The sequence below is a fragment of the Heloderma suspectum genome, chromosome 5 (genome assembly GCF_057233095.1).
Source record: "Heloderma suspectum isolate Gila_16-S chromosome 5, 16-S_ref, whole genome shotgun sequence".
NCBI classification, from domain to species: Eukaryota; Metazoa; Chordata; class Lepidosauria; order Squamata; family Helodermatidae; genus Heloderma; species Heloderma suspectum.
The window spans coordinates 233,100,684-233,115,779 of record NC_139462.1 but is presented as its reverse complement, the minus strand read 5'-3'; the positions used below and the strand labels follow the sequence as shown (position 1 = coordinate 233,115,779).

General features: G+C 58.6%; 1 protein-coding gene across 1 annotated transcript; it reads right to left on the bottom strand.

Annotated features, from left to right (window-relative positions):
• Positions 1-496: 496 nt before the first annotated feature.
• REPIN1 (replication initiator 1) lies at positions 497-8,355 on the bottom strand. The gene is made up of 4 exons (XM_084860062.1): positions 7,546-8,355; positions 5,931-6,057; positions 4,848-4,949; positions 497-4,278 (listed from the first exon to the last, which is right to left on the bottom strand). The coding sequence occupies exons 1-4, from the start codon at positions 7,567-7,569 to the stop codon at positions 2,804-2,806; spliced, it is 1,728 nt and encodes a 575-aa protein (XP_084716188.1). The 5' UTR covers positions 7,570-8,355; the 3' UTR covers positions 497-2,803.
• Between the last annotated feature and the right edge of the window lie 6,741 nt (positions 8,356-15,096).

Sequence of the window (15,096 nt, the reverse complement as noted above, 5' to 3'; positions counted from 1 at the left end):
CGGGCCGCGCGGGGCGGGGCGGGCCCCCCGCGCGCGGAGGGAGCGGGCCCGGCCGGGGGCGGCGCCGAGCAGCAGCGCGGCCTGCGCGCGAAGCGGGCCCCGCCCGCCCCCGCCCGGCGTTTCCCGGCGGCCCCTGCGCGCGACGCGGCGGGGCCGCCCCGGGCGCCGCCCTCCGCCCTCGGAGCCGCCGAGCCGCGGGCCGCGCCGACACGCGAGCTTCCCGCAGTTCGCGAGCCAGCGACGACCCGCGGCCTCTTCCCGGGGCGCCGTGGGCACAAGCCGTGGTTGGCGGCGCGGCCCGCGGCCCAGCCCGCGCTCGCCCTGGCCGGGCTTGCGGCTGCGCGAGCCCGGCCGCGAGGCCTGTTAGGGGCGACGCCTGCGCTGCGCGGAATTCGCTCGCCTGGAGGCCCGTCGCGGGAATCGCGAGCCCGCCTTTACTAACGCGGAGGACGTTTGTCCCATTGGGCGTGAGCCAGTTCACGCGCAGGTGTTTGGCACCTCCCTGGCGCACGGCTTGTATTGGCCAGTGGGGGACAAAGGGGTCTGGTGAAGGTTTTGGCGAGACTCGAAGCTCCCGTTACCTCCCGTTTGTTTTTATTTCTCACATTGAAAGCAGTTTTCTGTCACCACCCAGGGGTGCGTGGGGAGCATTTCCATAACTCAAGGAACGCTGAACCGTGGCTGGAGGTCAACTGGCAACACCGCAAAAAGCTGGGTTTCCAAAAGTAACATCTACTGCTTTATTTATTTAAAAGAGTATACAATAGGAAATTGATTGAAATGAAAAGTGGAACTTCCTTGTGTCCAAAGCAAGGCATCTAGAAAGAACAGTGTGGTTTCCTTGCTGTAATTCTTTAAATTCGCATTAGGAGCTGATGATCCGATCTCCTTTTCACACGTCCTCACCAAAAACAATCGCCCGTCCAAATTCTGCCCTTGATATAAATAGTGCCAAATTAAACAGGTGTATGCGAATTTACTGAACCGTTTGCATGCAGTGGTGCAGCAGCAGAAGTAGGTAAATGGAGGAGAGGGAGGAGTGGTGAGGCCAGAGGTAGGGAAGCAGGACGAGGGGGCAGGAGGGGGCAACAGGGCACCATGCAAGAAGACCCAGTAGCTCCTCACCACATCCCCAAACCTTGTGCAGACACCACTGACACGTGTGCAAATTGGTCTCGACAACAAGGACTAGCAGCTTGTTTTCTTTTTTTTAAAAAGCTGCAGTTCCCAAAGATGTCTTGCCCAATTCTGTGTGGAATTGTTCTACAGATGAAAGTCATGAAAAAGGGACCAGTTGGTGATTCTATGATGATTAAAAAAAATAAATCTATCATGCGGTATAATTTGTGGGGTCAGAGTCCTTCTCTTGCTTCCTCTCTCTTTGTCCCAAATTCTGCCATGTCCCATGCATGAAAATGTCCACTGGCCCCCGTTTGCAGAAGAGTAGCGAAGGGACTGCTTTTAAGAGGTGGCATACAGGCCGATTCTCTTGCATGCCAGCCGCAGGAGTTCTGGCCTCACGGCTCCTGCAAAAGACGCTGAGCAGATGAAAATGCCCTTCTGTGAGTCGGACCCTCTAGCTGTCCACCCAGCACTGTTGCCTCTCCGGGTTAAACTCCCCTTAACTGGCGATGCCAGGGAGTGAACCTGGGGGGCTGTGCATGCAAAGCCTAGGCTCTGCCCAGGAATGACGGGCCCTTGCCCGCTTGGCTATGTTCCCACCCCAGGGCCAGGAGGGCTTAGCCCCAGCACAGGGGCATTGCTAGGCACTTAAAAGATTTGAGGCTCTTGCCCATAGCACACAGACCTGCATAGCATCTGCAGGGGCTAATTTATGCAATGATGCAATAATGATGCAATTATTGCACATATGCAAATTTAGAAATGACTAAGATGTATTTACATGTCACAGGAGGCAAAGCCAACCCAGTCTCATGGAAATCATCTTAAAAAAAAGACATTATTCCATTCATTTGCACCTTGAGCCACATCATCCCAAAACAATCTAAGCTGAATTGCCATGCAGGAGAAGGGTGGGGGGAGGAGAGGAGGGGGGAAGGTGATACAGTATGTAGGAAGCTGAGAGTTAACCCTCCCTCCTGAGTTACGGTCCCCCTTGAAAATCGCCACCTGCATGGCAATTAAGCTGAGAAAAAAAACCCTTCTGGTGGCACCAACAGACGTACAGGGCTCTGTGGAAAAAGATCCGAGGCCCTAGGGGATAGGTCCAGGGCTCAGGCCCCCTGGGCCAGGCCTAGCAACACCCCTGCCTCAGAAGCTGTTATAATGCCATGGTTGAAATGTGTAGTGACAATAAGGAAGAAATACTTCTGAACATGTGCAGGGTGCATTTCCTTCACGGCCGCATGGCCACAGCCTCTCCCCACACACAGGGGAACGGCAGATAAAATTTCCAGGTGGGCCGGAGCCCTGGGACAGAAGTCGCTTAAGAAGCCGAACCTTGCTTTGAATGAGGCGTCCAGCCCCTGATCCGCCGCCCTGGCGTCCTTCGCCCTGCTCCATCCAGTTCGCAGCCACACTGCTAGTTCTGTCAAGGCAAAATTCCACTGCTAATGGGGAGGTGTGGAGGAGCCCCATTCCGTTGGAACAGCTGCAGAAATGTCGAGGGCCGTGAAAGGGAGCGTAGCGGTATTTGGGGTGGGGGAAGACTCCGGCACAGCTCCTGATGCTGCGCACATGCCTGGCCCTCAGGAAGCGTGGAAGCCAGGAGGGGCAAGGGGAGGGGAAGAGGCCACAGTGCGGCTCGGCTAGCGGACAGCCGCCTGCCGAGGAAGCCCAGGCCCTAGTTGGGCTGCTGAGTCTGTCGGGCCGTGCAGCTCTGGCGCAGGCAGCCCTCCGCCTCAGCCGGCGTGACGTTCCGGTGGCTGCGCTGGTGGGCACGCATGTTGGAGCCTTGGCTGAAGACCCGGGGGCAGAGGGGGCAGGCGTAGGGCTTCTCGCCCGTGTGCAGGCGCTCATGGGAGACCAGGTTGGACTTCTGGGAGAAGCGCTTGGGGCAGCGGCTGCAGGCGTAGGGCTTCTCGCCCGTGTGGATGCGGATGTGGGCCACCAGGTAGGGCTTGCAGCGGAACTGCTTGGCGCAGACGGGGCAGACAAAGGGCCGGTCGACGGCCAGCGGGGGCGGGGGGGCGGGCAGGAGGCCGGGCAGCGGGGGGAGAGGGCTGTCGCCCTGGGCGCAAGGCAGGCGGGGGTCTGCCGGGGGCCGGTGGGGCTGGAAGGCCTCCAGGCCCAGGGGCTCTGCCAGCGGGCGCGGGCTCGGGAAGGCCTCCCCGCCATTGAAGGCGTCCAGCGGGAGGCTCGGCGGAAGCGGCTCCCGCGTGTGGATCTTCTGGTGGGAGATGAGGTTGGGCTTGTGCCGGAAGCTCTTGCCGCACTGGCCGCAGACGTAGGGCTTCTCCCCGGTGTGGATGTGCTGGTGGGAGGCCAGGTAGGCCTTGCTGCCGAAGGACTTCCCGCACTCCTGGCACTGGTACCGCCGCTCGCCCGTGTGCACTTGCCGGTGGGCCAGGAGGTTGGGCTTGTGCCGGAAGCTCTTGCCGCACTGGTTGCAGGCGTATGGCCGGTCGGCGGCCAGCTGGGCCAGGGCCCCTGCCTTGGGCACGGAGCCGGCAATCCCTTCGGCGGCCATGTGGGCCATCTGGTGGGTGACCAGCTCCTCCCAGCCGTGGAAGCTCCAGCCGCACTGGTCACAGATGAACTCCCCGTTGCCGTGCAGCCCCGGAGCCTGGTGGCCGGGCAAGGGGGGCTGGAGCCCGTAGCCGAGGGACCAGGGGTTGAAGCTGTGGGCCGGGGGGGCCTGCTGGTGCAGCGCCATCTCGGGCCAGAAGGGCAGCGTCCCCTCGCCCTGGCTGCCGGGGAAAGGGCTGGCGCTGGTGCCCAGCTGGCCCTCCTGCGGCACCGCGAGGTCCGGTGTGTGGGAGGGGCGCACCGCGCCCTGGGGGCAGACCCGGGGCCACTTCCGCACGTGCAGGCGCCGGTGGGCAGTCAAGGCCACGCGGCCCAGGAACCTCCGCTGGCACTTGGGGCACTTGTAAGACTTCTCCCTTTTCTGGGGCCGTGGCGCCTGGGCACCATCCTGGGGGGCCTGGCCTGCCCCCGCTGGCCTCCGCCGGGCCTGCGAGACCAGCCTCTTGTGCCCCTTCCCGGCTGCCCGGGGATGGCGGGGGCGTGTCTTCCTCAGCGGGTCAGAGCCAGCTCCAGAACACGGCAGAGCATCGGGCCTCTGTTCGTCCGGCTTCTCACTCACAACCCCGTCGACTGTGTGGAGATAACAGAAAAGCAAAGCGTGAGCCTGCGCCCGTCGGAGGAGGCCGCTGGCACGGAAGAAGGCCCCGCTCCTCACCTGCCACCTCAGGGCCAGGCCAGCCTCTGGGCTTCCCTGCCTTGCGCCTGCAGCGCCTGCCTCTTCCTCCTCCGTGCCCTCAACTCTGCTGCTGCGTGCAGTGGCAGTGGGGGCCACCCTTTTAAATGACATGAGCCCCCCACCCTGCAATTTGATCTGTTCCAGAAAAGAGATGGCCTCTCAGCCACCGAGCCACGGCCTGCACGCTGGGCCCCTTTTCTCTCTGCCTAGGGGATCTGCTCAGGAATAGACCCCACCCTGTCCCAGCGAGGCCATCTCCCCACACCATCCTGTCAGTGATCTGGGGGTCTCCTTCCCAGCCGATGCCAGCTCTCCCTCTTTGAGCCCCGTGAAGAGGCCTCGAGGAAGAGCACGAGCCAAGTTACAGTCAGGCATGCATGAGTGCCCCACCCCCGGGCCAAGTGCTGACCTGAGAGAGAGCAGCCCCATCCTGATGGTCCCAGAGACACCCCCCCCCCTTTACCTTGGGAGTTGCTGCTCCCTGGAGGGCACAGGGTTGCTGCAGCATGTGGCGTCTCCCCTCGCGCCAGCCGGGAGAGAAGTTCAGGGATGGAGAGCAGGCATTCTGCAAGGGAAAGAAGCGGCGCATGGGCACATTAGGGGACAAGAGGGAGCGAGTCCGACTGTGGCGGTGAGAAGCACTGTCCCGGCACATTCTGCCCCTCTTGGTCCTGCCCTAGGGGACAACCGCTGATGGCCCCATGTGCGATCACGTGACCCACGGCAGCACTACTGGATGGGAAGCCGATCCAGGACATTTTGGTACCTGAGCCAGCAGCACCGCCACCACGCAATGCAGGAGGTCCCCGCAGAACCCCTGGCAAGGCACACAACTGAGTCGACTGTGTGGTTGGGTCCATCCAGGTCATACCAGCACAGCTGCAGAAAGATGGCTGAATTCCTGGGGCTGGCCGGGCTACAGGTGCATTCCAAGGAGTCCTGCAGGGTGCCTCAGGGCAGCCTGGGTAAAACAACTGCAATTGCCACTGGCCCAAAGGGTCCCAAGAAATAGGACAGAACACCCACTGGACTGGCCCCCTGGCCAGGGCCAAAATGGTGACTCTCGATGGTTGCCCCTTGTAGCCATCATGTGAAGCCGGAAGCAAGCTCTCCCCAGGACAGCTTAGAGTAGTGACTTTCCCCCTCATGTGCATCTATGCCCATGTACACACACACACGCACGCATTTTCTGCTTTTCCACATAGCCTGTGGCTTGCTTGACTAAGCTGGCCTTGCCGAAAGCATCTTATACGCATCTGATTTTGGCAATTGAACATCTGGCCAAGGTGCATTAATCTGGAGAGGAGAAGGGGTCCTTCTCTCCCATCGCTGTTGTTGCAGGGGGAGCAGCAAATTGCCTTAGATGGACTTCAGCGCCCTCCTGTTTCTTTCTGCTTCTGTGGATTTCTAACTTGCCCCTTCCTCAGGACTCAGGGTGGGTCACAACACCATATGTCAAATACTGAACCGCCTTGAGATTCCATGCGCCCTAGTGCAGCGCCAGGTGCCCCAAGAGGAAATCGGAAGCCGGTATGTGTGACGTTACCCAGCGAGGAGACCAGCTCATAATTCTCCGCCATTACGTCTTGGTAAAGCTCCTTCTGCCATTCCGCTAGCTCCGCCCACTCCTCAGGCGAGAAGTAGACCGCCACGTCCTCAAAGGCCACAGGCACCTGCAACGAGGAGCAGCCCCTCTGAGCACCTCCCGTCTCTGCAGCTGCAGCAGTCGCCCCACCCCTCAAGGGCCCCTGGAAGGGGGGTGGCCCTCTCCCGCCAGGCACTGGCGCCCAGCGGCCACACAGATGCTGTGCCTTGACCTCCCACGGGGGCCTTGTCGCTGAGGGACAGGCCGCCCAGCGCCGCGCTCTGGAATGTGGGGAGCTGCCCTGTGCAGAGTCAGACTACTGCCAGCCAGCAGCAGCTCCGCGGGGTCGCGGGCCAGGCTTTTTCACAGCCTGGCCCGCGGACGGCCCTGGGGCCGTCTAGCGCTGCGCCACAGCCCCGTGCTCCACTGGCGCTCCGTTGCCAGGCGGCCCCTTCCGTGACTTTTTAAACGAGCGGGATGCAGCTGCTGCGGATGCAGTGGGAGACCCTTGCAGGGGAAGGGGCTTCATAACCCTCTCCCTTCTGCCACTAAAAGAACTGCCCGGCCAGCTGCTTCTCCTTCCTCCAGGAAAAAGAGACCATGCCTTCCTCAGCAAGTCCAGCCTTCCACAACCTGGCGCCCTCCAGATGTGTCAGACTACAGTTCCCATTAGCCACGCTGGCTGGGGATGGTGGGAGTAGCAGCCCAACACACTGGGAGGACGCCGCGCTGGAGCCGGCTGAGGCGGTGTGCGGAATAAGGCTGCTGAAGGAGCCCTTCCTCCAGAGCAACGGTGCTGGGCTCTGGGAGTTCACGCGTCCCTCCGGCCTGCCGGGGTCTTCGGCTTTCCTGGCTTCCCGCACGGATGCCTCCCCCCCCCCCCCCGCCCGGCTTTTCCTGGTTGCTTCTGCGCCGGCCCGGCCCGGCCCGGCCCGGCCACGCGCAGCAGTGCTGGGAGGTGCTGGGCAGTGGCGGGTCACAGACGGGAGGCGAGCGCCGAGGTTCCAGGTGACTGACGCCGAGCGGCCTTTCCTGCTTCGAGAGCCGCCCCCCCCCCCCCCCGCGCCCGGGGCGCCTCGCTCGGCCTGGATGCCCGCCCGCCGGCCGATAATAAGGCGGCCGCTCCGCGCGCGTCTCCGCGGGGCTCGCGCAGGGCGACGCCGGGCCGGGCCGGGCCGGGCCCGCGGGCCACTCGAGGCTCCCCAGCGGCTTTGCCCGGGGCGGGAGCGCCTTGCGCGCGGCCGGGAGTCGTCTCCCGGCGACACGCAGGAAGCCGGGAGACAGGAGATGGTCGCGCTTCCCGGCACGCCCCGGCAGGGCCAGGAGCCGCGCTCCGCGGCAGGCTCGGGGCTCCTCTCCCGGCCGGCGGGCGGGCGGAGAGGCCCCGGCGCGCGGGCGCCCCGGGTGCTCTGCGCCGGCCGTGTCCCGTCTCCTCCTCCGGCGCTGCAGGGCGCCGTTCCGTCCTGCGGAGGGTCTTCTCGCCCACCCTGAGCCCTGGCGGGGGCGGGCAGGCTATGCCTCGAGCCGCCCGCCGGGCCGAGCGGCTGCAGGCTCCGCGGCGGCGCCGAGGGCCTACCTGGGCGAGCCCGCCTCCGGCCATCTCTCCCTCGCCCCGGGAGAGCGCGCGCGGGGGATCCAGCGCCCCGCTCGGGCTTCTCGCCGCGGGGCGGGCGGGGGTCCTCTCGCGGTGCGCCTCGGCCGCGGCCCTCTCGCTGGCAGCTGCCGGACCGGTCCGGGAGGAGCAGTTCTCCGCGGCCGACCCGCGGAGGCGAGCGGGTCGCGGCCAGCCCGGCGGCGCGGCGCGGCGCGGCGGCGGCGGCTGCTCCTCTCGCCCGTCGCCTGTCAGGTTAGCCGGCTGCTCTTTTGTTAGCCTTTGAAGATTTACGCTCCAACGCTGCACACTGGGAACTGTAGTTCTGCCGCGCAGAGGCGACGGCAGCCGCTGCAGCGCGAGCCTCCCGGCGCCGGGCACGCCGCTCGCTCCGCGCAGGCCCCGGCCGGACCCTCGGGCGCCGCGCCTCCGGCCGGCGCGCGTTCTCCGCCCGGAAGGGTGAGGAAATCCAGCCCGCCCGGCTGCAGAGGAGCGGCCCGTCGGGCGGTGCAGATCCGCGGGGGCCGCTGCTGCTGCTTCCACGCTCAGCCACGAGAAAGGCAGCTGACGAAGCTGGCGCTGGCCCGGGAGAGCGCGCCTCGAGGCCGGGCGGCCGCCTTCCTGGCTCGGCTGCGGAATGGAAGTGCGGCCGGCCGCCCGGCCCGGCCCGGCCCGGCCCGGCCCGCTCGCGGATCCCTCAAGTGGAGCTGCACGAAGGCGCTCTGGCCGGCGGCCTCGGCAACCCGTCGACTGCTGGGCCAAGAAATGGCTGGAGCGGGCGGGGGGGCGCAGGGATCAGTGCGCCCCGCTCTGGGGCCGCGGAGAGCCAAGTTCGAATCCCTGACCAGCCGTACAGCCCCAGGCTTCTTCCGCGCAGGGTTTTCCCTCCATAAAGGCGCGGCAAAGCTACCCCATCTGTGTACTGTTGAAAGAGAAGACTCCCTTTCAACCTTTATACTTCGCCTTTTTTACTTTACAACTAGGCCCCCCCACCCCCGGTCAAGGATATTCCCTGTGTGAAGGGTGGTTCACATTTTATGTTATTAATATTCCCATGCAGAGATCACATCGCAATGGGGGTGGGGAGAAATGCGGTATGACTTTCCCCGTGATGGATGGCCTTGGGGAAAACACCAACTGGGCCAGGCCTGTGTCGACTCACCTTTTCAAGACACACCCAGAAACGGCCAGAAAACAATCAACACCAGAAGGACCAGGCTCAACTGCCAAGATCCGTGTCTCAGCAGCTCTGGACCTTTCCCAGTTCAATCACCTGGGGCTGTGGCACCAGATCTGCCTTAAGCAAGGCATGCAGAAAGGACCATCGAAAAGCATTGGCCACTTCCTCCCGCCGCATGCGGCTGCACTGCACAGCGAGGGGAAAAACCAGGATCCCTCGCAAGGCTGCAGAAGAGGTTGGGCGCAGCCGTCAGATCGCTAGCGGCGTATTAACAAAGCGCCGCAGCCCAGCATCCGAGGGGCTCGGGGAGGGGCTCAGGGGCACGGCTGTCACGTTGCACGGGAGCCCTGCGAATACTGCCGCCCCGCAGACCGCCTGGGCTCTTTGTGCAGTCCCACGAGCCAAGCTGGACCGGACCAGCTTATCTAGCCCAGCGTTCTGTTCCCACGGGGGCCGACAAGCTGCCTGCGGGAAACTCACAAGCAGGCGGGGATGGCAATAGCTCCTGGCAGCTGGTGACCCTCAGCGACGGGCTTTCAGAGGCATGCTGCCTCTGGTGCCGGAGGAGCTATGCAGCCATCAGAGGGAGTAGCCGTTGCTAGCCTCCTCTTCCAAGATGTCTCTAATCCCTGTTTAGAGCCACTCAAGCTGCGGCTGTCAAACCTGGCAGCAACACATTTCGAAGTTTAATTCTTCGCTGTGTGACGTATTTGGGGGTCTGGCCTGAATCTCCCACCATTCATTTTCATTGCATGACCGTGTTCTAGTACCGCGAGAGGAAGAAACTCTCCCTATCCGCTTTCTCGACACGGTGCGTAATTGTACCCTTCTAGCATGTCCCCCACCTCTTACTCACCTGTTTTTCTAAACTACAAAGCCACAATGTGGCGATCTTTCCTCATCGGGGAATTGTCCTTTTACAGCACCAAGTGGACCACGTAATGGAACAAGTAGGGGATGTGGATCCAGTGAACTGATTGGGGGCGGCGGGAGATGGGATCGTTTGGGATAAAGATGCATCTTGGTGCACTGTAAAGAAAGTGCTGTGAAATGACGCTAGACCGTACGGTACTGTAGCCATCTTGCATAGGTCCACAGTGCCCCCTAGAGCATCTGGTCAGTTGGCACCCTGCCGGGGATTTATCTAGCCTTAGCTCACTTTTTTGTTCTCCCAAAATGCAACTAAAACCATAATCCCATTTTTCAATAGGCTGATTGGTTCCAACTTTCTTGGGCTTTTATGTAAGCTTACAGTCATTAAAAAGATGTCCAGCCACTAAGTAATTTTCTGATCTGCTGGCTAGACCACCAACATCAGAACTGGAGGATATCGCATTATTAGATAGACCAAACACCAGTCTCTGGCTGGCTTGTACTGAACTGAGATCCCCATAAAAGAAAAGATTTATTCAAACGGCAATCCTATGCCCCCTTGACAGCATCCAGGGGGACATAGGATTGTTAGGTTTCTGGGATCTGAGGTGAGAAACAGGGCTCCAACCTCAGAGCCCAGAAACCACACTCCCCACTCTCCCCCTTGTAGCCAGCGTGGTTCTGGCTACAGAGCATGGAGACAGGGAAAAGGGGGTGGTCCCAGGGGAGGGAAGGAGACCAGGGAAGCTGCATTACGCAGTTTCCCATGCTCACCCCAGCCTGCTTCTCTCTCTCAGAAGCACCGGGGCTAGACAGGCAAAATTGCCTTTCTAGCAAAAATGCAGGGTGGAATGGAGCATGGAGGCGAGGATCACCTCCATGCTCCAGCCACCCTGCACTGGATACTCAGCAGCCTCTGACTTCAGAGGTTGCCAACCATCTCCATAGGTTTGTCCCCCTCAGTCTTCCAGAGCTTTACACATATATCATCTAACTGGAGACCAAGACCCCATCATCTTCTCCACAACAAACTCTGCATATGCTCTGGGACCAAAGACTAGGGATGTATGGATTGTGTAAAATCCAGTCTGCACATTATCAGGCGCTTTTCATTCCACTGTCCGCCCATGGACAGAATCTTTTTGTTTCTGAAAATGCACATTTGTGCAATTTCACACATGCAACCCCGCCCCCAGATGCGCATTTTCACGTTTTAGCCTATGGGGAAAAGGCACATTTTGGGCCTTAAAAACTTTTGCATATTTTTCTATGAAGAATTTTGCACAAAATTCAGGAAAGTTAGAAGGCCAGTCCACAAGTCTGCCCAACACGGGAGAAGCCGGTCTGCTGCAGAATCCATGGGTCAGATTCATGAAAATCTGACCTCATTTGGTTCTGCTGTGGATTCCTCCGACATCCCCACCCAAATCTCTTGTCAAGTAAGTGACATGACAAGGGAAGTTGGACTGGCTTTTTGATTTGGATTTCTGTGTTTGTGTGCGTTTCTCCTTGCTTCCCCCCTCTACATAAACTCCCTTTTTATATATGGACATTTAGCTGTGTTACAAAGCTACCACTTGTGTTTTAGGATTTTTAGGAGGGTTTTGTTAAGTTCTGTGCTTCTGGGCTTTGGGAAAGAAAATCCAAAGCACCTTTCTGTTATTTTCCTAGGGCTGTAGGGAGGGGTCTTTGGCAATAAGGCTCAGAACCCCGCCCCCCCAAGCAGCTGGACAGACTGGGGTGCATCAGGAGGTTCATGTGACTGGTGGCCGCTTATCAGAAATTATTTTCCTGGGGCACCCTTGCAAAGAAGGGGTCCACCAGGAAGAAAAATAATCCGCCCTCCCGGTCTCACAACAACCCATCAAGTCAAAAACAGCTTATGTGTGGCAACCCACACAGAACTCAATTTACCGCCCTATAGCTGAAGCTCTCTGGGCAGTCAAGACTTCCATTTCATTATCTACATTAGCTGCCTCCAGTCTGTGTTGATTAATCTAAGCTCCATGTGGCAGTGGAAGATCCTATAATCCATTTCCTACGCCATCCAGCTCAACCCCTCTGGGGTTCCAGGGATGCCATCTCTGTGAGGCACCCATCCATGAAACCACGCATTTCCCACACAAGCAGAATACACATTCCACTAACTGTAAGAAAGCCTTTATTGCAAACAAACATAGCTCAGAAAATAATAAAACATAATAATTATCATTATAATAATACATCTGGAATAGCCCTATGGGGCCAGTCTGGGTTAATGGGGATGAAGTTACCAACATGTCTTTAGGAGGCAGCTCATGGAAAAAGTGGAGAGAAGAGGGGTGCAGGCACAGGGTAGGGCTTGGGGGCCTCCTGGCAACACTACAGAAAAGTCTTCCACCAACTGCTGCTGGTGGGCACACCAGTCTCTCCCATCTGGCTGTCCATCCTGCAACCATGTTCCATCTGCAGTGTGCACATCTCAGTTCTTCAACAAACACTGCCAGATACTCTTGGCAAAGTAATCGCCAGGCCACAAATGGTTACCACGAGAGGGCAGAGATCTCCCAAGCCCTAACAGTCCAGCTGAAATCCTGATGGATCAAGCAGCTCCAATAGAACTTGTTGGCAGTGGGTCCAGGATGAACAAAAACATTTCAGCACACAATGGATTATTCACTTATGTGTTTCATTGCCATAGTGTAGGATGTTGCGATGGCCACTAACATAGATGCCTGTTTTCAAAGCCTCAGACAAATTAATAGAGGAGATTCAGCTAAATTGAACCTCTGTGAGCAGAGGCAATACTAGATCCAGGCGGTGCGGGGGGGGGGGGGAGTACCACAGGGAATGGACATCACCATCGTATGCCCAGATTGCAAGCAACTGACTGGCCACTCGCTACTGGAAGCAGAGTGCTGGACCTTGGTCTGATCCAGCAAGGCAATTTTGGCTCGAGGTGGAACTCTGCTTCAGCTGCACACCATTGCTCCTGACAAAGCAGAACTTTGTGGATTTGACTACTGTGAACTTCTGCACCCAACTGAAAACTTTGGTGGGCAAGAGGACATCAGGCACTAAGCTGCTCCATGATGGCAAAGAGAGGAGGCAGTTTCCCCAAATGCTTTGACCCTATTCTAGTTGTACACATCCCACTCTCAAACAGTCCCCAACAGCATCTCAGCGCTTTTCAGCTTCCACCCAGTCCCTTCCCAAATCACAGAACAAAGTAAAACAGAAACTCTCCACCTACAATAATGCAGGATATGTACCTCTCAAGGGGAACCTTCACACTTTGGCCAAAAAACTCCAGCCTCTTCTGGAAAGAAACTCTGTGGTGAACTTCATCAGCCTGAGTTTGTGCTACAAATCTTAAGCCCATATTAAACTAGCGTCGGTCTCGTGGCTTCTTGCACAGGAGCCCCCGCAAGTTGTAGTTTTGTGGAGGTGCTGAGAATTCTGTTCGGTAGCCTAGCCCTTTCACAGAGCAAATGGTCCAGATCCAGCTGAAGTAAGCCATGGTTAAGGCCCATTCCAATCAGTGGACCTCACTAGCCACAGATACATTCTCGTTTCCAATGGGGCTTGTCATGACCAGCCTGAGTTGGACCAGGGCCACAGTCTACACTGCACGGGGCTCCGTCATTGGGAGCCACGGCTATTCAAGCGGCTCCAAGCGGGCTTAGATTTGAAACGCAGGCCTACTACCAAGCAGCCAAAACCTTCAAAGCAGGGAAGGCCACCAGGTGCCCTCCAGATGCCTAGACTATAATGCCCATAATCCCCAAGCATTGCCCCAATGGCTGGTGTTGATAGGAATTGTAGTCCAAAACATTTGGAGAGCACCTATACGTAGTTTAAAGGCTGGGGGTACTTGGAGAGGGACGCGTACTCTCCAACGCTCTTACACACTTCCTTCAAGGAATTCCGCCTCGCCAACCACCACACGTCATCTTGTCTGTCAAACTAGTGGATGGCCTGAAGGGGGCGCCAGTGTGACCCAACGAGGCCCATCCTGATCTTCCGGTTACAGTCACTGGAGGATGTGTGCATTGTCCACACAGAATCCTCAGCTCTGCAGCCTCAGTGAGAAATCTGTGCTGATTCTGAACACTGATCAGTTGCATCTTGCCCAAGCCACCACCAGGAATCACCAAGTCAGGGCCAATGGAGCCCCCATGGCCTGCCCACACCAGCTGCCACTGCCCATGCCAGTTGCTACCATTGCTCCTGACAAAAACTCTGTGCCTGAAACAGGCAGAAGTTTAGCCGCTGCAGGTTTTTCAGGCACATGATGAGGAATGTTTCATCTGTTGAACTTCTGCCTCTCACACAGCTGTCAGGAAAAAAGCAGCAACTCCACAGCCAACCCTTCAGCAGAGAGCAGCCAAAAGGTCCTCACAGCAGTAACAAGGAGTAGAGCACTCGGGGCCATCCCAGGCCTGCTCCTGGTAGTTGCCACTATTGCCATTGCAAGTCCCGACTCACATTTTTTTCTTGTACACAACACTGTAAGAAGGCAACTAGGAGTGGGCCACTGAAGGCTGCCTGAAACGGCAGACTACCCACAAGAGAAGGGGAGAGCCATGAGGTGTGGCAGGTGGATACGCATCTCTGCAGCTGGGGCAGGCACACACTCCTTGCAGACCAGGCGGGGGCAAGTGGCAGGGGTAGGCCATCTGCATAGCGTGTCCTAGGCGCCTCCCTCAGAAGCCTAATCTCAAAGGGGCTTAGATCCAGGAGCTGACCATTCTTCTCTCCCCCCACTCTCACCATCACCTAGCGCTTGCTGATGGAGAGGGAAGAATTGGAAAAGGAACCAGAAACTCAGAAGGTGCAAGCAACCAACCAACCATCAAGGCCAGAGGGTTCACTCCTCACAGCCCTAACTATTGCCTACCTAATCTGGACTACAAGCAAAGAGCAAGGACACTTCAGAAAGGTATCTGCAGAGCAGAGAGCCCCAGGGGTAACTCAGCAAGCAGGGTAAACAAATACATCACAAGGAGGGCAGAACAGGAGCCCCGTCGCAGGGAGTTTCACTGGGGCACAAGAGTCTAGTCCGCCCAACATCCTTCCGGTTGCTGTCGTATCGCCCCAGAGGAAGAACGTGAGTGGCCTGCTCCAACCCTGCCCTCGTCACCACGATCAAGCACCAACATGCAAGACAGAGCCTTCCATTTGGGTCTGAAGAAGCCTCTGCTCTCCAAAGTCGCCTAGAACTGTGTTGCACAGAGCAATCAGGCTGGCTGGGCAGTGCCTTCCACCTCCTTGTGCTCCCCAAAGCAGAGCAGCCTGTTCCCAGCACCCAGACAGGTCCAAGAAACTGGGGAAGCCCCAAGGGGTGGCTGATGATAAGGGAGATGGCCAGGGCATCTCCCTTATCAGGGAAGAGGGCAGCCACCTCTTCCCCGGCCTCACATTTATAGTCCTTGTCAAAAGAAGCAATGTGTGTGTTAAAAAGCAGCCAGGATGCAAGTTATGCATGTATATGCAATCTGCTA

Coding starts and splice junctions, on each gene's coding strand:
- REPIN1 (XM_084860062.1), bottom strand. CDS start 7,569: ATGGCCGGAGGCGGGCTCGCCCAG. Junction 6,058..7,545: donor CCGGAGGCGGGCTCGCCCAG/GTAGGCCCTCGG, acceptor TCCTCGTTGCAG/GTGCCTGTGGCCTTTGAGGA. Junction 4,950..5,930: donor TGAGCTGGTCTCCTCGCTGG/GTAACGTCACAC, acceptor TTTCCCTTGCAG/AATGCCTGCTCTCCATCCCT.